Source organism: Leiobunum rupestre, chromosome 8, assembly GCF_980474605.1.
Source record: "Leiobunum rupestre chromosome 8, qqLeiRupe1.1.hap1, whole genome shotgun sequence".
NCBI lineage: Eukaryota > Metazoa > Arthropoda > Arachnida > Opiliones > Sclerosomatidae > Leiobunum > Leiobunum rupestre.
In genome coordinates, this window is record NC_143391.1 from 52,393,370 (window position 1) to 52,413,493 (window position 20,124).

At 35.5% G+C, this 20,124-nt stretch overlaps 5 protein-coding genes across 14 annotated transcripts in view; 4 read left to right on the forward strand and 1 right to left on the reverse strand.

Moving 5' to 3' along the window:
• Nucleotides 1-20,124, forward strand: part of LOC149933675 (uncharacterized) — a 79,815-nt gene that overhangs the window by 6,276 nt on the left and 53,415 nt on the right. The window lies entirely within an intron of this gene.
• On the forward strand, nt 1,902-19,339 carry LOC149933676 (uncharacterized). Its single transcript, XM_090157376.1, has 3 exons — nt 1,902-2,286; nt 2,328-5,363; nt 17,859-19,339. The coding sequence occupies exons 1-2, from the start codon at nt 1,902-1,904 to the stop codon at nt 3,026-3,028; spliced, it is 1,086 nt and encodes a 361-aa protein (XP_090013502.1). The 3' UTR covers nt 3,029-5,363; nt 17,859-19,339.
• On the forward strand, nt 3,117-3,935 carry LOC149933677 (uncharacterized). Its single transcript, XM_090157377.1, has 2 exons — nt 3,117-3,378; nt 3,472-3,935. The coding sequence occupies exons 1-2, from the start codon at nt 3,117-3,119 to the stop codon at nt 3,933-3,935; spliced, it is 726 nt and encodes a 241-aa protein (XP_090013503.1).
• LOC149933678 (uncharacterized) lies at nt 6,759-9,641 on the forward strand. 2 transcript variants are annotated; one of them, XM_090156037.1, is made up of 4 exons: nt 6,759-7,173; nt 7,230-7,702; nt 7,762-7,805; nt 7,876-7,918. In XM_090156037.1, the coding sequence occupies exons 2-4, from the start codon at nt 7,246-7,248 to the stop codon at nt 7,885-7,887; spliced, it is 513 nt and encodes a 170-aa protein (XP_090012163.1). In that variant the 5' UTR covers nt 6,759-7,173; nt 7,230-7,245; the 3' UTR covers nt 7,888-7,918. The 2 variants fall into 2 exon arrangements, with proteins under 2 accessions (XP_090012163.1, XP_090012162.1); XM_090156036.1 differs by having other exon boundaries at nt 7,762-9,641.
• On the reverse strand, nt 12,939-15,131 carry LOC149933679 (uncharacterized). Its single transcript, XM_090157378.1, has 2 exons — nt 15,052-15,131; nt 12,939-14,985 (listed from the first exon to the last, which is right to left on the reverse strand). The coding sequence occupies exons 1-2, from the start codon at nt 15,129-15,131 to the stop codon at nt 12,939-12,941; spliced, it is 2,127 nt and encodes a 708-aa protein (XP_090013504.1).

Sequence of the window (20,124 nt, forward strand, 5' to 3'; positions counted from 1 at the left end):
CTGGTGGCTCGCGTGGTACGAAGGGTTTGCCACTACCCTCCTACGGATCAATAAGATCATGATGCAAGCCGACTAATAGATGTGTTAGTTTAACTAAATGTACTCTTTAATGTCGATTTAATAGCAATGAGAATGCTTCTTATAAATATGGAAAATTAATTTTTTATCATGAGTCATCTTTGATATATGTATGTATTTAAACTATATAGTTTTTTATTCGGGATACGATATTATTCTATAAGAAATCATTATCCCTATGTATAGATTAAAAAATTTCGTACATAACAAATTAATTCAAATAACGACGAAAAAGTGGTAAGCCCACAGCTAACTATTCTGTTTCGTCGGGCACGGACACAGGATTGACAAAAAAAACTTTTACGTTTGCCAAGTTCACAGACTACGATTAATTTGCTGATCTGATTCCCATATCGCTTAAAGATGGAAATTATATTTTTTCATTTGGAAAGAACTCCATTGAAGTTGACGCGATTATCCGAGATGAGCTTTAGTTCTCCATGATCTCTGTTGTATTGTAAATCCAAAAACTGAAACGCAACCTATATTCAATGAAACCAGCCAAAAACCGGGGCTTAAGCTTCCTTGATATCGAACCACAAATTTCTACCCAGATAACGCACTTATCAGGTGGGTATCCCTATATCAATCAGGGGGGGGGGGGGGTAATTTCCAGTTCCCTAACCAGTAGGGACTCTGTCGAACGGTTTTGGTCAGAAGCAAACGACAAAGAGGAATTATTGGTTATTCCTTATAGAGAAGCTATCGGAAGCCTCAACTTCCAGGCCATCTTTAAAAGGCAAGGTATCTTGATTTGCTGTTAAATTTGACAACTGAACCCCGGAACATTGGTAGGCTGCATACGTTTTATCTCAACGCGGTATTATTTGCAATATTCAACCAGTGATCTAAGAAGTATTCATTGGTTCTGATAATGGAGCAGACCCTAGTTATTGAGATTTCGTTCCTAAACCAAGGTGGAGTGAAATTATTTGTAATTCGTAGACAGAAGTTGGTCGCACGGTAGTCAACTGAAGCAGGAAAAATTGACAACTCCGTCAATCACAGCGACGTTAAGAACTACAGAGAATGCGATTGAAGATGTTATGCCACCACCCTCTTACGCATTGTAATCCGGTCACCTGATATAAAGGCATTAAACGTCGACTACTTGGCCTTGGGTATTGGCCTAGCTGATTGTTATTATAAAAATATTTTTTAATTTTCTAAAAACTACTCGAAGAACGTGAAATTTCAAATAATAAATTTTTTTAACCAATACGCTGCCTTTTCGCGCTTTCAGAAAGCTTCACTCGAAATTTGTCATTGTCAAACAAGAAAATTTGATGTTGGTCATTGTATTGTTGCAGACTGATCTTTAATTCTTATAAAAAATAAAGTTAAACCGTAGAAAAGCGATAAAGAATTTTTTGTATAAACATAAGTATAATAGATTGTAAAAAAGAACAAATTGTAGTAGTATATAGACAGGAAGTTTTGTAATCGGGGGTCAGTTCTCTCTCCGTTCTCATGATGTTCTCCTTTTAATTTAAGTTTTAGTTGAATAAATTGTTGATTGAGTTTTAAAATGAGTTCGAGTAAATTCTTGGTAAGTTAGTCGCGACATATCTTGGTGCCGAAACCCGGGAATAGCTGAGTGGAAAAAAGGTCGCACAACTTCAGTATCAACATTTAAGTCAAGTAATGGATAAACTGGTAGCGGCAAGGAAAGCAATCAAGAAACGAACTGATACATTGAAGGCTAGGATCGAAGAGGAACTCACGGAGAAGGAGCTGAACTGCAAGAAGGTCGAGAAGTTGTGGAGACTCGGCATAGGATGGGACGAAAAGCTACCTCCGGAAGTTCAATCTGAATAGGAGCGATGGTGCCTGGAATTACCAAATTTGCAACAACTAACCATACCAAGATGGTATTTCAAGAACGCTGGAAGCATAGTCACTGGAGTAGAAGTCCATCTCTTCTGCGATGCAAGCGAAAAATCTTACGCCGCAGTTACCTACATACGGTATCATACCGAAGTTGGAAGTTATGGAGTATCTATGGTCTCATCAAAATCACGAGTAGCACCACTGAAGAAACTGAGTCTACCTCGACTGGAGCTCATGGCAGCGCTCATAGGAGCTACACTTTTAAGAAGTACACTGGCAGTATTCGAAGGAAGGGTCACGAGATATCACTGCTGGTCCGACTCAGAGATAGTCCTTTATTGGATTCGAGGACAAATCCGAGAATGGAAGCCTTTCGTGGCTAATCGTACGTCAGAGATTCAGTCCATAACCGATCCCAGCCACTACGTCACTTGCCAAACTCGAAACAGTCGTAGAGGAAAGAAAAGTCTCAGTCCTGAGTTGCGTCATTCAGCCAAAAGAAGCTTTATTCTACGTCAACAAATATCATTCAGCAAGTCAAACATTTCGCATCACTGCCTGGATCTTGCGTTTCGTAAAAAACGCCAGACTTTCTCAAGAAGATAGAGCCAGAGGTCCGATATGCGCTGAAGAGATCGCCTTAGCAAGAAATCATTGGCTACTAAAAGTACAGGAAGAATCTTTCGCTGCAGAAATCAGTTGCTTAAAGAATAGTCAATCTCTATACAAGTCATCGAAGATAGCTCAATTCACTCCATTTTTAGACCATGGTATTCTACGTATTGGCGGACGTTTACAGAAGTCGAATCTTGGGTACGAAGAAAGGCATCCAGTAATCTTGCCATCAAAACACCATCTAACAAGGCTGCTAGTTAAAGACTGTCACGAGAAGGTCATGCACGCGGGATTCAATAGTACCATGACTCAGTTACGAGAAACATATTGGGTCTTACAAGGTCGCCAGCTAGTCAAGAATGTAATCCAGAAATGCTATGTATGCCGGAGGTTGTCCGTCAAAGCCGGGAGGCAAGTTTTTGCACCGCTGCCACGAGATCGAGTCACAGAAGCAGCACCATTTCATGTCACAGGCGTTGACTTGGCCGGACCACTCTATGTATGACGAGGCGACCAATCAGCAGTCCAAAGTTTACATAGCACTCTATACATGTGCAGTCACTCGAGCGCTACACTTAGAATTGGTTACCGACATGAGTGCTGAAAAGTTCCTGTTGTCCTTTCGACGATTCCTTGCAAGACGAGGGATGTGCTCCAACAACGCAAAAGCGTTCAAACGTTCCGAGAAAGACCTGGCTGAGATGTTCCGGACCATCCAATCTAAAGAAGTACAAGAGTTCCTGAGCTATAAAGAAATCCAATGGAAGTATATAGTGGAACGTGCCGCCTGGTGGGGCGGATTCTGGGAGCGCCTCGTCCGCTCAGTTAAATCCTGCCTAAAGAAAACCATCGGTCGTACCACCTTGAGCCTAGAAGGGTTAACAACCACGCTAACATAAATTGAAGCGGTCCTGAATTCTCGCCCACTGACTCATACGTACTCTGCAGCAGGAGAGCTACAACCCTTAACGCCTGCCCACTTTCTTACTGGACAACGTTTGATTTCGTTACCCGATCAAAATTTTGAAAACCAAACACCTGGACCTTCGAACAACCGAGCCGTTCTTATTAAGAAGTTGAAGTACCGTCAAATGCTGTTAAATCACTTTTGGAAACGTTGGCGGCAAAATTACTTAATGGAGTTTCGTTCGGCGCACTCTAGCTCTGTCATCCGTGGTTGCCCCGAGTTCCGCAAAGATGACATCGTTCTAATAGCCGACCAGTATTTACCCCGTCACGTTTGGAAGATGGGACGTATCGTTGAACTCTATCCTGGACGAGACAAGAAGATAAGATCCTGCGCGGTTCGCCTTCCCTGCGGTACCATCCTTAAACGAGCCATCCAGATGCTGCACAACCTCGAATTATCAGAAGATGACAGGGTCATCGGGCCGGAGGATGTTGCAGACTGATCTTTAATTCTTATAAAAAATAAAGTTAAACCGTAGAAAAGCGATAAAGAATTTTTTGTATAAACATAAGTATAATAGATTGTAAAAAAGAACAAATTTTAGTAGTATATAAACTGGAAGTTTTGTAATCGGAGGTCAGTTCTCTCTCCGTTCCCATCATGTTCTCCTTTTAATTTAAGTTTTAGTTGAATAAATTGTTGATTGAGTTTTAAAATGAGTTCGAGTAAATTCTTGGTAAGATAGTCGCGACACGTATTGTCCTTTAAATATTAAAAGTAATTTACGACGAAATTGATTTAGTGTTCAACACATTATATTTTGCTGTGTCGTATTGATCTGATGTTTAAAAATTGCAAAGTACAACCTTGAATGACACAGATAAAACTCACCAATAGTTGATAATTCCTCGACACTGTTTTGTTACTTTCGATCCTAAAGCCGTAGCCTGTAAACTTCCGTAGTTACATTGTTGTCCAAAATACACGACATCTCGAGCTAGTTTGGAAACAATATATCTATCTGAAAATTGTAGTAAAAAGGATCCGATGATAATATAACGTAAATTTTTGCGCGAATTATTTAGTAGAATTCATAAACATATCAAAGTTTTTGAACAATGCTTTTTTATCTTTCGGTCTTCGAATTAGTTATTACCGTTAAATGTATAATTCGAAATTGAGACTAACAAAAACATTGAACAGACTTGTAAATATGAGTAAAGCGTTTCAATTTCTGGTCAGTTTTAATTGCAAGCCTTGAATGACGAGATTTTGGTTTTTATCAATAGAAGATGAACAAATGACGAATCCAACAATTTGTGTGTTAGGTTATTCCATTTGGCCGTCCAACGGAAATTGAACCAGTGTTAAAATGTGGGAAACCACACACCGCGTGAAAGAATGCCCTCAAATCATTAAGTTTTAAATTTTTAGATTTCGATCAAATTATTTCGGTTTCCAAAATGTTCCGTTCTTAAGTTCCTGTTCTATTTGCAAGATCAGTAGATTCCGAAAAAGGGATAATTTGATTTTTCAAAAAATATTTATATATTATTAATATCCGTCACTGGTGGCCCCTGTGATAGCTTAAGAGCATTATCAATAGTTTCGGTAAAAGATAAATAAGTAATATCAAAGTATTTGGCTATCTGATTATATTTTAACCAACATTTATGTTAATATTTTGAAATTTACTATTAATATCATGTAACTTAAAATACTAAGTAGTAAGAAATTAACAGCTATTTGTTACACTGTAGGTGAAGTGGTGGAGTCGTTAACACTTTCGCCTCGCAGCCAGAGGATCCTAGTTTGTGGCACTGGTTGATAACTCTTTCTGTGTAGCGTGCTAGTTATCTCCCCATTGGTTTAAGGGTTTTCACCTGAGTTTTACGGTTTGCCCATTCCATAAAACTCATGAAGGTTAAAGGTAATATTGAGTGTAGGGGGCTGGTGGCTACCTGAATTAAAATGCATTACAAGTTGCTAGTTAGCGTGGTGCCTCGCCAAGCTGATTTTGTCGAAATTACGTATTTACTAATCCTCGTCTTCATCATACCAAATTCTACAATAACTGGGTTCACCGAGTAAATGTTTTTACAATTATCGAACGCCTCAAATTTGCCGTATAATGTACATAATAGTTTTGACGAATTGGCTCGAGATGGATGGCCAAATAGTTCATCTCTCGCACCTCTAGGCATAAAGCAAAGGAATTGTTCTAGCTCTCTAAGTCTAGCATAAGGCTGCTTGTAGGCCTACTTACAGGTCACTTCCAACTCAAAAGACCTTTTAAACTTGATTGGTATCAATCATGATCCAATCGACAAGGTCTGTCAGGAAGCTGAGGAGCAAATGTCGTATCATGTATTTTTGGTCTAACATATTTGCCGCTTTAACATTAAGGTTTACTGTTTTATGATTTCAAGTTTGATTATCATTAAGAGTTTGCTTAAAACAAAATTAGAATCAAGTTAGGCCACGATCGCACTAGCCCTTCAAATCCTGTTTTTGTTTTTGTTTTTTTCGATTTGAATTTCAGTTTTGAGTTTTTGAAGTGTAAAAAAAAATCAGAATGTACCACTAGCCCAAGGCTCGTAAAAATGGTTGCCGCACTATAACAATTCAATATGTCTTGCTCTAGGCTATATATAGCCTAGAGCAAGACATATTGAATTGTTATGTTGTAATCCTTTGCGGTATGTTAATAGTTGTGAAATTTTGATTTCAGCCAAAAAATGGGAAAATGCCACAACTAACAAACGACACCAATATGTTAGTTACACGGTATAAAGATGCGTATAACTTATAAAACGATTTTAGAGTAGATTAAACTAACAAGGAGACATTCTGAGGTGCTTCTCTTTTATTTTGTTCAAACGCGGGGGTTAAGTAGACCTTCATGTACCTTGAAAGCTGCCAAAGGAAAAAGTTTCACTGGCCATTCGTTTTGCCGTGGCAACCATATTTTAACTTCATGTAATCAACTAACTGGGAACCAAAAAATCGATTTAAGTTACAAATGACATGGATAGATAGGGTCAGGTATTAGGTCCCAGCGTATAAGGTATAACGGCAAATGCGCGCTCCTTCAATTTCTCACTTGCGCCTTATCTCAAAAAGATCCATCGTCAAATTTAAGGGAAATACAGCTTCTTTGTTTGAATATCCTCTATACAAATCTACAATTTTCAACTAAGGCCTCCCAAATTTGGAGAACTGTCTCATAGCGCTGTAGCTGTTGTAATTTATAATTATAAATTGAATTTAATATAATTATAAATTGAATTTAATATAATTATAAATTGAATTTAATATAATTATAAATTGAATTTAATATAATTATAAATTTAATTTGATATAATTATAAATTGAATTTAATATACTTATAAATAGTTGTTTTCACAAAAGATCGTTGGTCAAATGAGCTCGTGAAGAAAGGCCAAAATGAAATCTCAAGGTTGGCCAAACTTGGAGCGAGCTCTCGGGTGTTGTGTTTTCTGCTATTAAAAAGTTACGAGGCTTACGCGAGCTTACAATATTTTTACTAGTTACAGAACTTACAGTTTTGCAGTAAAGTGAGTTTAAAGGTTAGTATATAATAAAACTAAATTATTATTATAAAGGTAAACTACAATTTCTATATTTTTCAGATTTATTAAGGTATTTTGTTTTGTTTTTAGCATTATTTAGACTGAATATATCCTGCTGTGCAGACTTGGCTGTGGTTTATGCTTTAGGTAAAATCACAATGAGTATAATTGGAACCCACAATTCTAATTGTTTTTCTTATTAGGTTAGTCAACTAAAGTATGTCAAATAAAAGAAAGTGGGGTGGCCACAAATGTTGCGTTCCTGGGTGTACAACCTCATCATACAAGAACGTAAATACTACCTTTAGCAAATTTCCAAAAGAGGAAAGTCTTCGTGAGAAATGGATCAAGATCATAAATGAAAATTGTAAAGATTACGGTGATAAACCTAAGAACAGACCATGGACAACCCTGCTCGGCAGATTTTTGGGTTCGAGGTTTCAAGACGTTTGTGGATTTCATTTTAGTACAGATGGCCGGAGGAAGTACGACCAGAATATGCCTTGTCATTTTCACCATGTAGCCGCAAATGATGAGACCAAAATTATGAACGAATCATTCTATGAAGTTTCAAATTACGGGGTTATTGCTGGGGAAGCTACAAGTGTGGGAACCTTTAAAAAAAATTATGTTGGTACTGAAATTCTTTCGTGGAAGAACCATCACAATAAAAATGGTAATAAAGCTTTTATATTTGATTGAGTTAATTTTAACTAATTTGATTTTTTTCATAAGATCACAGTTATAGCTTGATCAAGGACTTTGATGTTCTATCCAAGGTAGTTTCAAACCAACAGAAAACTATCGAAATGTTAGTAACTATGATAAATTGTATGGGAAAACTTACAGGTGAAAATGTAGCTCTCAAGAGAAAAAATCAAGAACTTGAAAAGAAATTAAAAGAACTGACAAGTACAAATGACCGTCTTTCTTGTGTAAATTCAGAATTATCAACCCTCCAAGAAAAACTTTTTTCAATCGAAACTGCAAATCAATCTTCAAAGGCTCGTATACGGTTGTTGGAGAAAAACAACAAATTTTCTTTAACAAGTATTACGAACTCGGATATGTTACATTTTTACACTGGCTTCGACTCCGAAGAAGAATTCAACAGTTTATATGAATACATAGAACCTGATTTACCACATTTAACATATTATCGCAGTTGTGGAGGTTACGAAAGAAAAACTGAAAGGAAGACCTCGGGAAGTACCGGAAGACCATTGGCATTGGACTTTAAAAATCAGCTTTTCTTGGTACTGTGTAGATTAAAAGTTGGATTATTAGAGCAAGATTTGGCTTATCGTTTTGGAGTTTCAGTGTCTACGGTCTCAAGCTTATGCATAACATGGTTCGACTGGTTGAATAAAAGATTAACACAACTGAATATTTGGCCATCAAGGGAAGCTGTAGACAATGACATGCCAGACGAATTCAAGAAGTTATATCCAACGACAAGGGTTTTAATTGACGCAACAGAACTGTTTATAGAAACTCCCCATGACTATACAAGCCAAAGTGACACATCATAGTACAGCCAAGGGACTTATCGGAATAGCCCCAAATGGATTTGTTACCTTTGCTTCCGATCTCGTACCAGGTAGAATGTCAGATTTAGAAGTGACTGCTCAAAGCAAGATAGTCGACTTATTAGAACCAGCTGACTCAATAATGGCTGATCGACGATTCACTATACAACCATTGTTGAAAGAGAAAAACATTCAGTTAAATATCACTCCATTTTTAGGGAAGAAAACGCAGCTGTCTCTAGAAGAGGAGAATAGAACTAGAGACATTGCAAGTATCAGAATTCACGTGGAACGTGTAATAAGGATCGTAAAGAAATATCACTTACTTAACACTGTATTTCCAAATAGCATGAACCCACAGCTCGAGAAAGTATGGAAGATTTGTGCCTATTTAACTAATTTTTGTAATGATCCCTTGGTAAATATAGAGAAAGAATAATTTTTTTAAATACTTTATTTCATTTTTTAAAATCAGGTAAAATTTCTAGCTGCCCGATTAGGCTAACATATGTGAAAGTAAAATGTCAATGACCTCGCAAAATAGGAACTTTTACAGTGTTAAATGCATAGTTGGTTTTGTCACAGTGAGCTTTTCTATTTCAGTCAGACTAGGACCATTTTTGGAATTTATAAAGTTTACTACATTTTCAGAATAGAAATTTACTAATTTTGGAAGCATATGCTTCTAAAAAAAACCAATATCAAATTCTATTCTATCACAAAAGGGAAAATCATCCCCACAATCTACAATCAGATCGCAAAAATGAATTCAAAAATACTACTAGTAAGATCCTCCTACGGACGGCTCTCCACAGCAGCCTTTTCCGTGGACTAATTCTGACATCGAGATATGATATCCTTAATTTTTTTAAATCATAATGTCATCAATAAACCTGTACCAGAAGAAAATTAAAAAAAATTATACTTGGGTGGTTTAGGATTTGGGTTTTATTTCTTCCATAGTATTTTTGTGTATAAACTTACAATGTCGAAACTACACAAATCCATACTTTAATTTACGTTACATTATTTTAATGTTGAGACAAATAGTTTATGATCATTAAATTCTACTAACGCTTTTATAATTTTAACCCACATTTTAGCTTTTGCATATGTTGCATTGTTCATCGATGATTCAATTAATCTTAGTGGTTTATTTTATGTAGTTTTATCAGACCGTAAACGAACGGTGTTTTTATACTGTCACTATCAAACATCTATTCTTCTCCCCTAATTACAGCTTTATTTACTTATATGAGAAACTTATGTTCCCTGGGAGAGATCTTATTAATCACTGTCTGTGTGTATCGAGGCGCAGTGTAAAAACCACGATCACAGTTTTTGAAATTGAGGAAAAGGTGTTTTACAATAACCATTCTTTCTTCCATTTGTGAGTTTTTATTGTGTGGTGACGTATGTTAGAGTGTTTGTAAGGGTTATTTGTAGGTGTTGTTTGAGTGTATTATAGCGTATAAGGGTGTGTTTTTGCGTTTTGTGGCGTACATTAGGGTTTTTGTATTTCTACTATCCGTCTGTTACTAGTTATTGACTTTTGGGACAGGACGAGCGCTAAGGATACAAATGGCAGGGTTTCCAACAAATTTTCACGGTATACGTCTTATTATCGGTTTGCGAAAGCGTCAGGTGGGATTTGAACACCGGCCCTCCTACTGCTTGATAGGCGAGTGTATATTAATAGAGTTTTCAATTTTGGGTCTCATTTAAATAAATTAGATTTCGTTTTCGATTTAAATTATTGCGTAGAAGAAATTCAAATGTTGCTACAGGCGAGTGTTCTACCTAAAAAAGCTTTGGCGAAAGTCTATTTTTTTACGCTATAATAAACGTATTAACGTCAATATAATCTATAATATTTTATATATTTATTAATTAAAATAATTAATTATTTAATATAAAATACGGTAGTAGACAGGAATAGAACCCGGGTCATATCTTTAGCAGGTAGATTATTATTGCGTTTCATGCCACAATATGAAGTAAAAGATATTACAGGAAATATCTTACGAGGTGAGGTATATTTTGGCTTGACAACTTGTTAATATTTCTGTCAACTGGGTCTGATAAGTTACCTGTAATATTTTCTTATTCAGTGGATTTTAGCTTGTCTTCCATTTTTTGGCCATATTAATAACAATGGTTTTCCCCGTTAGACAGTTTTTACGATTTGAATATTTTTTATGGTTATTTAATATTAATGATACTATGATTTGTTATTAATATAAAAGAAGTCGTTCATAAGTTAAATTACTTATTAGTTTCTAAATAGATGGCATTAGAAAAGTACTAAATAAAAAATGCAAAATAGATGGTATTGCAAACGATTTTACCTAAAAGAACACTAGATGGCACTCTACGCTTAAATTTTAAGAAGGAGGCGTTTTAACTTTTTTCTAGGGGCTGCGTCATCAGGATAGTTACGTCTTGGCAGCCCTTCAATTCACCCAATAAGAGGCAAATGCGTGAGCTCTCGTCGGATGGTGGTGCTGATGCAAAATAGGCATTTTCGTCTTTTTGGCGTAGTCATCCAGAATACGCCCGTGCATGTTATATTAAATACATATGATAAACTATTAAAACGTAAAACCCCAACACATGTTAGTATCTTTATAATAAAAAGCTGTTGGTAGGTAGGCTGGTAGGTAGGTTCGTTCGTCAACCGATTTTGGAGATTTATTTCTCGATTTTCTAACGCTTTCGCGCGCGCGTTACGGGCGCGAGCGTCGCGTGGCATTTTTTTACGTACGCTGCGATTCGCGTTTTCGCATCGAGTCGGCTTTGACTTCCGATTTGATTTTTAAATTCTTTATTACAAATTTTCAAAATTGACGCAAATGTCAGTTTCTAAAAATGCTCAAAATCTGTCGTCCCTGAGAGCTGGGCCGTGTTTGTCCCAACCCGCAATACACCCGAATTTTTCTCTTTTTCCGCCGCAAATTTCGGAGGGAGGGGGATCGTATGGGGTAGTTTCAGAAGGCCTGTAAGTTTCGGAAACGGGGAGGTGGGGTTTCGGGGTCGTTCCGAATTGAAAGTCCCGTGGCTCTCTCGGCGTACGTTAGTCCCGTGGCCTTTATGCATCAGCCATTGGATACAAGGGGTTTAAAGGGGTACGGGGGGTTTGGTACGACTGCGAGTTTGAATTATTTTTGCGGGAAAAAGGGTACCACTGGTTAAATTAAAAGCGTTGATACTGAAATCGGTCACAGATGTTAATGGTGACTTAGCTGGATGTCCGGTCATATAATCAGCGGGGTTATTCTTTCCTGGCTGGTAAGCGACTCGAAATTTGTAGTGTTGTAGGCGAAGTATCCAGCGTTGTATACGGTTTGATGTTAACATACGCGGATTGTTGAAGATTTCAACAAGTGGATTATGTTCAGTGAGGATAATAAATGTTGAGCCATTAAGGTAGAGATCAAAGTGCTCGCAGCCATAGACGATAATTAGGGCTTCACGTTGTTCGGATATAATATTTTCTGGTCCATTGTCATCATGCTGATTAAGGATAGCAGTGCCGTTCTCGTTTAATCGCGGTATTTTGAAACCACATGTCGACACAAACTCTAATGCTGGAATTCGATTGTTGTAAGCAATTTTTAGATTCTTCACTAACTTGTAAGTTGAGGTCCTTCATTTTCATAAGCTCGGTTGATTTCTTGGACTTGGTTTTTTGGAACGATGACCAATGGAGACAGACACGTAGTAAGACCGACTGCCCGCTCAATTATGTCAGAGTTCTTCAATCTTTTCTTTGACTTGATCCCTGATATGGAAAGGTATAAGTTGGTGATTGAAAACGACTGGAGGAATAAACGGATCAATGTGTAGATGCACCTTAAAATTGACCATTTTTCCAACTCCGCTTAAGAGATGTTGGTATTCGTTGATGTTCCTGAGGATAATTCAACGAGGCAGATTAATTCAAAAGGTCCAGGAGCAAGTTTAACCTTTGAAGGGTGGATGCACATCTTCTAGTTCGATTTCATGAACAATGAGTCGCGTGTTGAATACTTCTAGTCTAAATCTACAAAACTGCAGAAAAATTGCATTCATTGTGTCCACAAATATATTAGGTATTATAATTAAGCTTTCCTTAATTTGTATATACTTAAATATTTAGATAGCTTGCACGGAATGGGGAAATTTCATGATATAATAACTAAGCATATATATATATATATATATATATATATATATATATATATATATATATATAACATATCAACTTACCAAAGAAAGCGTTGTTCATAAGTTTGAAAAATGACTTGCTGAACTCATCTTTTGCTTCTTTTCGACGCTGAGTGTTGAATTCGATATACTTCTTAATCCTTGGGCTTTGATTGAACTTTAAACCCTCGGTGTATTTTAGTAAGGCGAAGACCCAGCGATAAGTTCTAATTTCACATTTCTGTAGTTGATAATATAGTTATTCCTATTTTCTAAAGTTGGTGTTAGCTTTGGTTGATTCTCCATAAATTTTGCACCGAGAATCTGCAATTGCTTTAAAGAATACGCAGATAGTTCTTCCTGTTTGACAGCTTTTCTAATGGGAGCGAGTGGATATTCATCATGCAGATCGTGAATTTCCTGAGGGTACTCCAAATCAACTTCTAGAATATAGCCTTCTGGACTATCATCCCCGACTTTTATTACAACAAACGAATCTATTTCTTCTTCATCCATCCACTGGAATCCATCTGTTGGCATATGCTGACTCATTGCCCTTCCATAAAGATTAACAACGTCGAAATTCATAAGATAGGAGCTTGGTTTTGAGGAATCATAGTTTTCCATGTGTCTATTATTAGCTTCAGCGTAGCGCAAATAAATCATAGAAATTCCTCCTCTAATGCCGTCCTCAATGAAAAGATATTGATCGACATCTGTCAAGAGCTCCGGTTTCACAACAGTCAACAAAAGACACGCTTGCCAAGCTAATCCGGGAGAACTGTACACATAGCAGGGATGTAGCCTATAGTATTGCATACTAAGACTCCTAAAGCTTTCGAAGACGTCAGCGAGCAGAAGCGTATCAGTATGAGATATATGCTCATTAGTAAGACTATTGAAAAATTCTTCCTTGGGAGGTAGTGACGATTCTTCGAACCTGTTGAATCCATCCATATACTCATATCGGAAAACACCCTTTCTGGTCAAACTTTCTGCATTGTCCTTGAAATGCTCCACAAGCAACGGAAAAGCGTTTGAACCTTGAACTCTGAGATTAGCAACCAAGGAGTCTAAGGACACATTTAGAAACTGTAACGAGTCCAAATATCGCAACGTTCCTAATGTGAAAGTTAAATATTTTTCCATATTGTGCGGTATGCAAGTAATCCGACGGTTTTTGAAGCATCCAAGACTCTCCATTATTATATGCGAATCATAATTCCGCAAGTTACGTATCACGACCGGAATGTGGAAGAGAGGTTTTCTGTTGATGTTACAAGAATTATGAGCAGCTCCTAAATATAGTCCAGTACGATGTTCGTGGTCTCGAACCTTTCTGTCACTATCTTCAAACTTCTTTCCGCAAATATAGCAAGTAGTACAAGAGTCGAATTTTCTCTGTTCCTCCACTGACAGATTCATGGGAATGTTAATATGCATTATCTCCAATAGTTCATTTTCTTCCTCTTGAAGACACTCCAAAAAATGCTTTGAAGCGTTATTTCCATTGTAAACCACGGGCTGCTTGATCAACTTTCCCTCGGGACCAATTATTACGTACGCAAAACCGGAAGGACGAGGTTTCCCAATATTGGTTGTACTTGACTTCACTGGATCTGGCTTAGGAGTCTCAATTTTCTCAATAATACATTCAAAGTCCGCATATATGACGTAATCAACTCTCGTTTGCATAATATGCTTGTTAAATGTCAGCCATTTTTCTTTCTCATCAGGCAATTCAACCCTCATAGGACCAGAAGCTTTGCAATATTTCATATGCTCTTCCAATATTCCTTGGCTTGAAAGTCTTTGTTGACAGTAGTGACAGTAAAAGCAGGTGTGCTTGTTCTTTGTTTGGGAAAATAGTAGCTTGTTTAAGTTCTTCACCAAAACAAAGTGTTTTTTCTCGTCATCCGCTATTATCATTAAATTAACCCTTGTAACTTCCTCGCATATATTTTCACTAACATAAAGTGGATATATTTCATTCTCGTATGCAAAAATGTTAACCGAAAGATTGTTCTGCTTCTCGGACTTTTGCACTTGTTTTATCTCCATTGGGAAACTAATACCACTGAGATCAAGCTCATTCTCATATTGAAAGTATTTTCTTACTAAATATGCATTTCTTTCTACTGGATGTAAAGCTGCCAAAATAGACCACACGAAGCACTTGTTGTCCTCATTTTGAATATTTATTAGCGCTTTCTTATCCCGCAAATCCTGGGGCAGGGAAATGAAGCTGGAACCTTTAAAGAGATAATTTTAGTATCTAAAATATTAACCTTTATTAAATAAAGGTTCTTACCATTTAGTGGCTAATAGGAACCAAGGTTTGTTCTCCATGCAAAAGTTCTTCAAGGGTCCATCCGCTACCTTCTCTCTCATACTCCTGTATTGATTTTCGCGAAGGCTTCGGACATCTGAGCGTCTAGTATATCTCCCCGGAGAGTGGTGAAAGCTGGGCTATGAAAATACGGCGAAGATTCCACAAGAACTCCTCCCTCGGTGTAAACCGATGCCTTGGAGTATCGTCCATGAAGACTTATATACCATTTTAAACCACGCCATGTTTCCAATTGGTTTAAAAGAATATCTCCAAATCTTGCGGAAGCTTGAGAGGAGAAGGTATTAATATTTTTCAAATCATCCTCACCACTTGGAAATATCTTATATTTTGAAACATATCCACCCAATGCACGAGTTATAGTAACGTCGACATCAGGATGGAATTCATCATCGGGTGGAATAGGGTAACGGTTTCCAGTCAACTTCTGTGGAGCGTGAAGCTCGTCTCTATGTTTGTTTAACTCGGTTTTCACGTTGAATGATTTATTACAGTTAAGTTAAGTTAGAAGAAACCACCTATGGACTGTGAGAAGGATGATAAAATACGCGAAAAAGTTGATTAGTCCATAATTAAAAGGGATAATATAGCTAAATCCTAAACAAATTTTAAGAAATTAAAATTTTATTACGCTATCTAGAAAAGATTTTAAATAAAAATCAACAACTTACGGGGTTTCTTATAATATGGCGTATATATATTATGCCGACGCTTGTGACGACTTAGGCTAGATGCGTAACGGAAGTCACTACCACATTCATCACACAGGAAAACGTTCCCACCACTTCTATTAGACTTCATTCTAGAAAGTAAATACCAAGAAATGTTTTAAAAAGTATGAAATTAAAACCATTTTTTTTCTTATTTAATTAAATACACGTTTTAAAATTAGAATTGCTTCAATGAATTATGCATTTATATTTTAAACAAAACCTGCATTTGAAATTATATAACCTAAAAAATAAAAATATATCAAGGTATTCAAATTAGTTAAAAAAATTAAATTTGTTGCATTAAAAATATTACTTTCTTAATTAGAGTGATGTTTAAAAGTAAACCTAAACTATAAAAAGAAATGTTTTTTTAAACGACCTTATCTAGCGATAAAAATATTTTAATAGATGCTTCGGTGACATCTATCGGCGGCAATGGCAAATATTATACAAAATACTAAACTATCAAGTGTTATCAAAATTTTAATTGCTATAATATTTTTATTCTTTGTACTTAAACCTTTTAAAAATAAAACTTGCAATAAAATAAAAGAAACAGCAATAAATTATTATCAATACCGCATATAGTGTAAAATAAACCTTTTTTTTTGGAAATTCATCAAATCATATTATTTCTAAAAGCATGCATTTTGTTAATTAATTTATAAAAAACGATACAAATTTAAACTATCATAAATAGAAGGCAAACTATGTTTAAAGGGTTTAAATAATATCATGTAGAAACAGTATTACACTAACCTGAGTATAATATGAAGAGTCCCAGACGTAAACTTCAAGAAGAGAGCGCCGAGAGAGTACCTTTCACGACAGAGGCCTTTAAAGAGAATGAGCTTAAGACCCCAAGTTCACTTCCTATTATACCCTATCAATAGCTCCTTCCATTTTTGGCTGCACTTTCTATATATCACAAAAAGAACACACTTAAAAGTATATATGACGTATATCAAAACAAATGTCAACAATTTAATTCGGGTTTTTTGCTAGTTAAATCCCAAAAGTGGTCGCTATTAGCTTATCAGATAATCTAACAAGTGCTTTGTTTTCTTTCGTCTAACAACGTTTTATTACATAAAATGAAATATCACAATATTTTTTAAGAAAAATATGTCTATTATTACATAATTATAGACCAACTAAAATAAACGCATTTATACTAACTTTAAATAAAAACTAAGAAATAACTACGTTATTAAAACAAATTTCCATATAATACATAGAGACAAAAATTATTTGGTCCTCGGACAAAATAATAGTAAAAATGTTTGTTTCTATGGAAATTTGTTTTATTTCTATGATTTCTTTGCGCTACGCTGAAGCTAATAATAGACACATGGAAAACTATGATTCATCAAAACCAAGCTCCTATCTTATGAATTTCGACGCTGTTAATCTTTATGGGTGGGCAATGAGTCAGCATATGCCAACAGATGAATCCAAGTGGATGGATGAAGAAGAAATAGATTCGTTTGATGTAATAAAAGTCGGGGATGATAGTCCAGAAGGCTATATTCTACAAGTTTATTTGGAGTACCCTCAGGAAATTCACGTTCTGCATGATGAATATTCACTCGCTCCCATTAGAAAAGCTGTCAAACAGGAAGAACTATCTGCGTATTCTTTAAAGCAATTGCAGATTCTCGGTGCAAAATTTATGGAGAATAAACCAAAGCTAACACCAACTTTAGAAAATAGGAATAACTATATTATCCACTACAGAAATTTTAAATTATACTTATCGCTGGGTCTTCGCCTTACTAAAATACACCGAGGTTTAAAGTTCAATCAATGCCCATGGATTAAGAAGTATATCGAATTCAACACTCAGCGTCGCAAAGAAGCAAAAGATGAGTTCAGCAAGTCATTTTTCAAACTTATTAACAACGCTTTCTTTGGTAAGTTGATATTAAGAAATATATATATATATATATATATATATATATATATATATATATATATATATATATATATATATATATATATATATATATATATATATATAAATATATATATATAAAAGAAAATATTTATTTGTAGGAAAAACCATGGAGAATCTTCGGAAACACCGAGACATCCAACTAGTTCATAATGAAAAACAAGTACAACGAACGTGCTCATCACCTCGGTTCACAAGAGCTATTTTGTAATAATTTTTTGTACTATTTCAAGTTATTTTGAATTAGGATGCTGCTTAATCGGCCAATATATGTTGGATTTGGTATCCTTGATGTCAGCAAAACCTGTATGTATGAGTTTCATTATAATGAGATAATGAAACGCTATGGATCAAATGCAAAGCTGTGTTTCACAGACACTGATTCACTATGTTATCTAATTCAGACCGATAATGTTTACAACGACATGGCAACGTCTACCCATCTTTATGATTTTTCGGACTATCCTAAAGATCATAAACTATTTAGTGAAACTAACAAAAACAAACTTGGATTTATGAAAGATGAATTGTGTGGCAGACTTGGCCTCTCTTTCGTTGGTCTAAAGCCAAAAATGTATTCACTGCAGAGTGAGGGTGAAGATAAAAATACTGCCAAAGGTGTTGATAGACGTTTTGTCAAGAAAAATATTAAACATAACTGCTATCGGGAATGTCTATGTACGCAACGCATAACGTTAGCGAATACAAATAAAATAGTATCACAAAAGCATGAGCTATATACAACAAATTCTACTAAAATCGCGTTAGGCCCTTTTGATAGTAAGAGATATGTTATAGATGGAATTGAAACACTAGCATTTGGAAATTATCGTATTGCATCATTCAATAAAAAAGATTAAATAAAGTCATTACACATTTAGTAACATAAATTATAATTTGAATATCTAGTTAAATTGGTTTATATTAAAATAATTGCATGGTATTAATAAAGAATAATGCTAAAAACCGATTTTTTGATTTCATTTTAAGCTTATTTATCCCACAGCCAACAAACGAATTGTCAACCCTGAACTAGGTAAGAAAAAAAATCTAAATGACTGCCAACTAAAGCCTAGATACCTCTGAACAAAAAACCAAATGCCCTCTTGAGGACTAAACATGTTAGAAAACCAAATGGTCGCCAACCAAAGCCTAAATCCTTAATAAAAAAACAAATGCCCTCTAATCATAGATAAGTTCACGCGAAAATACAATAATAACATGGCATCCAAATTTCGCGCTTTCATTGTTATCATGTTAGCTGCCAGAAGCGGCAATATTACACTACTAAGACCAGGAAAAGGCAGATGATTTCATTTTAATTTGCGAAACTATAGAAATTGACGAAGGAATAGACTAACATGTAAATGTACCTAAAGAAGAAAATAGAGATGACATTATAAAGAATCCTCAAGTAGTAATTATCCCGGATGACAAGCCAGAACTTGATATTAAAAAAGCAGATAAGTTTTTATTTTATTTTTTTAAATTAATTTAAAATATTTTAACGAATGAAATATTTAATTAGGCTTAATTATAGATGGGGAATCGAATAAGAGTAAGTTATTAATCGTTTTCAGCTCCCTTTAATGTAAAACGAGGAGCAAGGCTGTGCTACATATTATGTAGATGACATAATTTGCTAATAATAGTTTTAACTTAGGTTCCGAAAGTGAAAATGAAAATAAATCTTAAATAACTAAATAATAAATATAAATATTAAGTATTATATTATTTAATTTCCAATAACCTTTAAATAAGAAGTAAACTATTTCCAATCGCGTGGTTATTATTGAAAGAAAAATAAGTAGTCCCAAAATCGACGCCTTCCATAAATTTCGAGCTTCGTAAAGAACGTTAAAAGGCTCGTTTTAATGACTGCGATTTTCGGAAGCGACAGCGCGGAAAAAATCCAGAGATATCGCGGGCGATTTTTTCGTGCATGCGAATCGCTACAAGTTAGGGAATCGCAATAGTGTTCCGTTTTCATGATGGCGATATTTTGTTGCGAGAACATTCGAAAAGCGTTTTTTGCCATTTTTAAAATGGTGGCCTTAACCGGAGGAGCCATTTGCTAAAATTGCTCTTCGAATAAGTTATTATCTAAATATAATTATTAAGAAAAGAAAATATACACCTAAAAGCTGGTAGAAAAGTCCTATTTGGGAAGGGGATTATGAAACATTGGTTAGTTAAAAAAATGTAATACAAAGACAGGCATGACTAATTGCCATGTTAAATTTTAATGCTTTTTAAAACATGATCCTTCCATGTTCAAAAATTACACCCTAAACAATTCCACCATTTTTATCAATTGTTGGTTCAAAGATGAGAAACAAAATGTTATTAGTGATCCAATTCCACCAG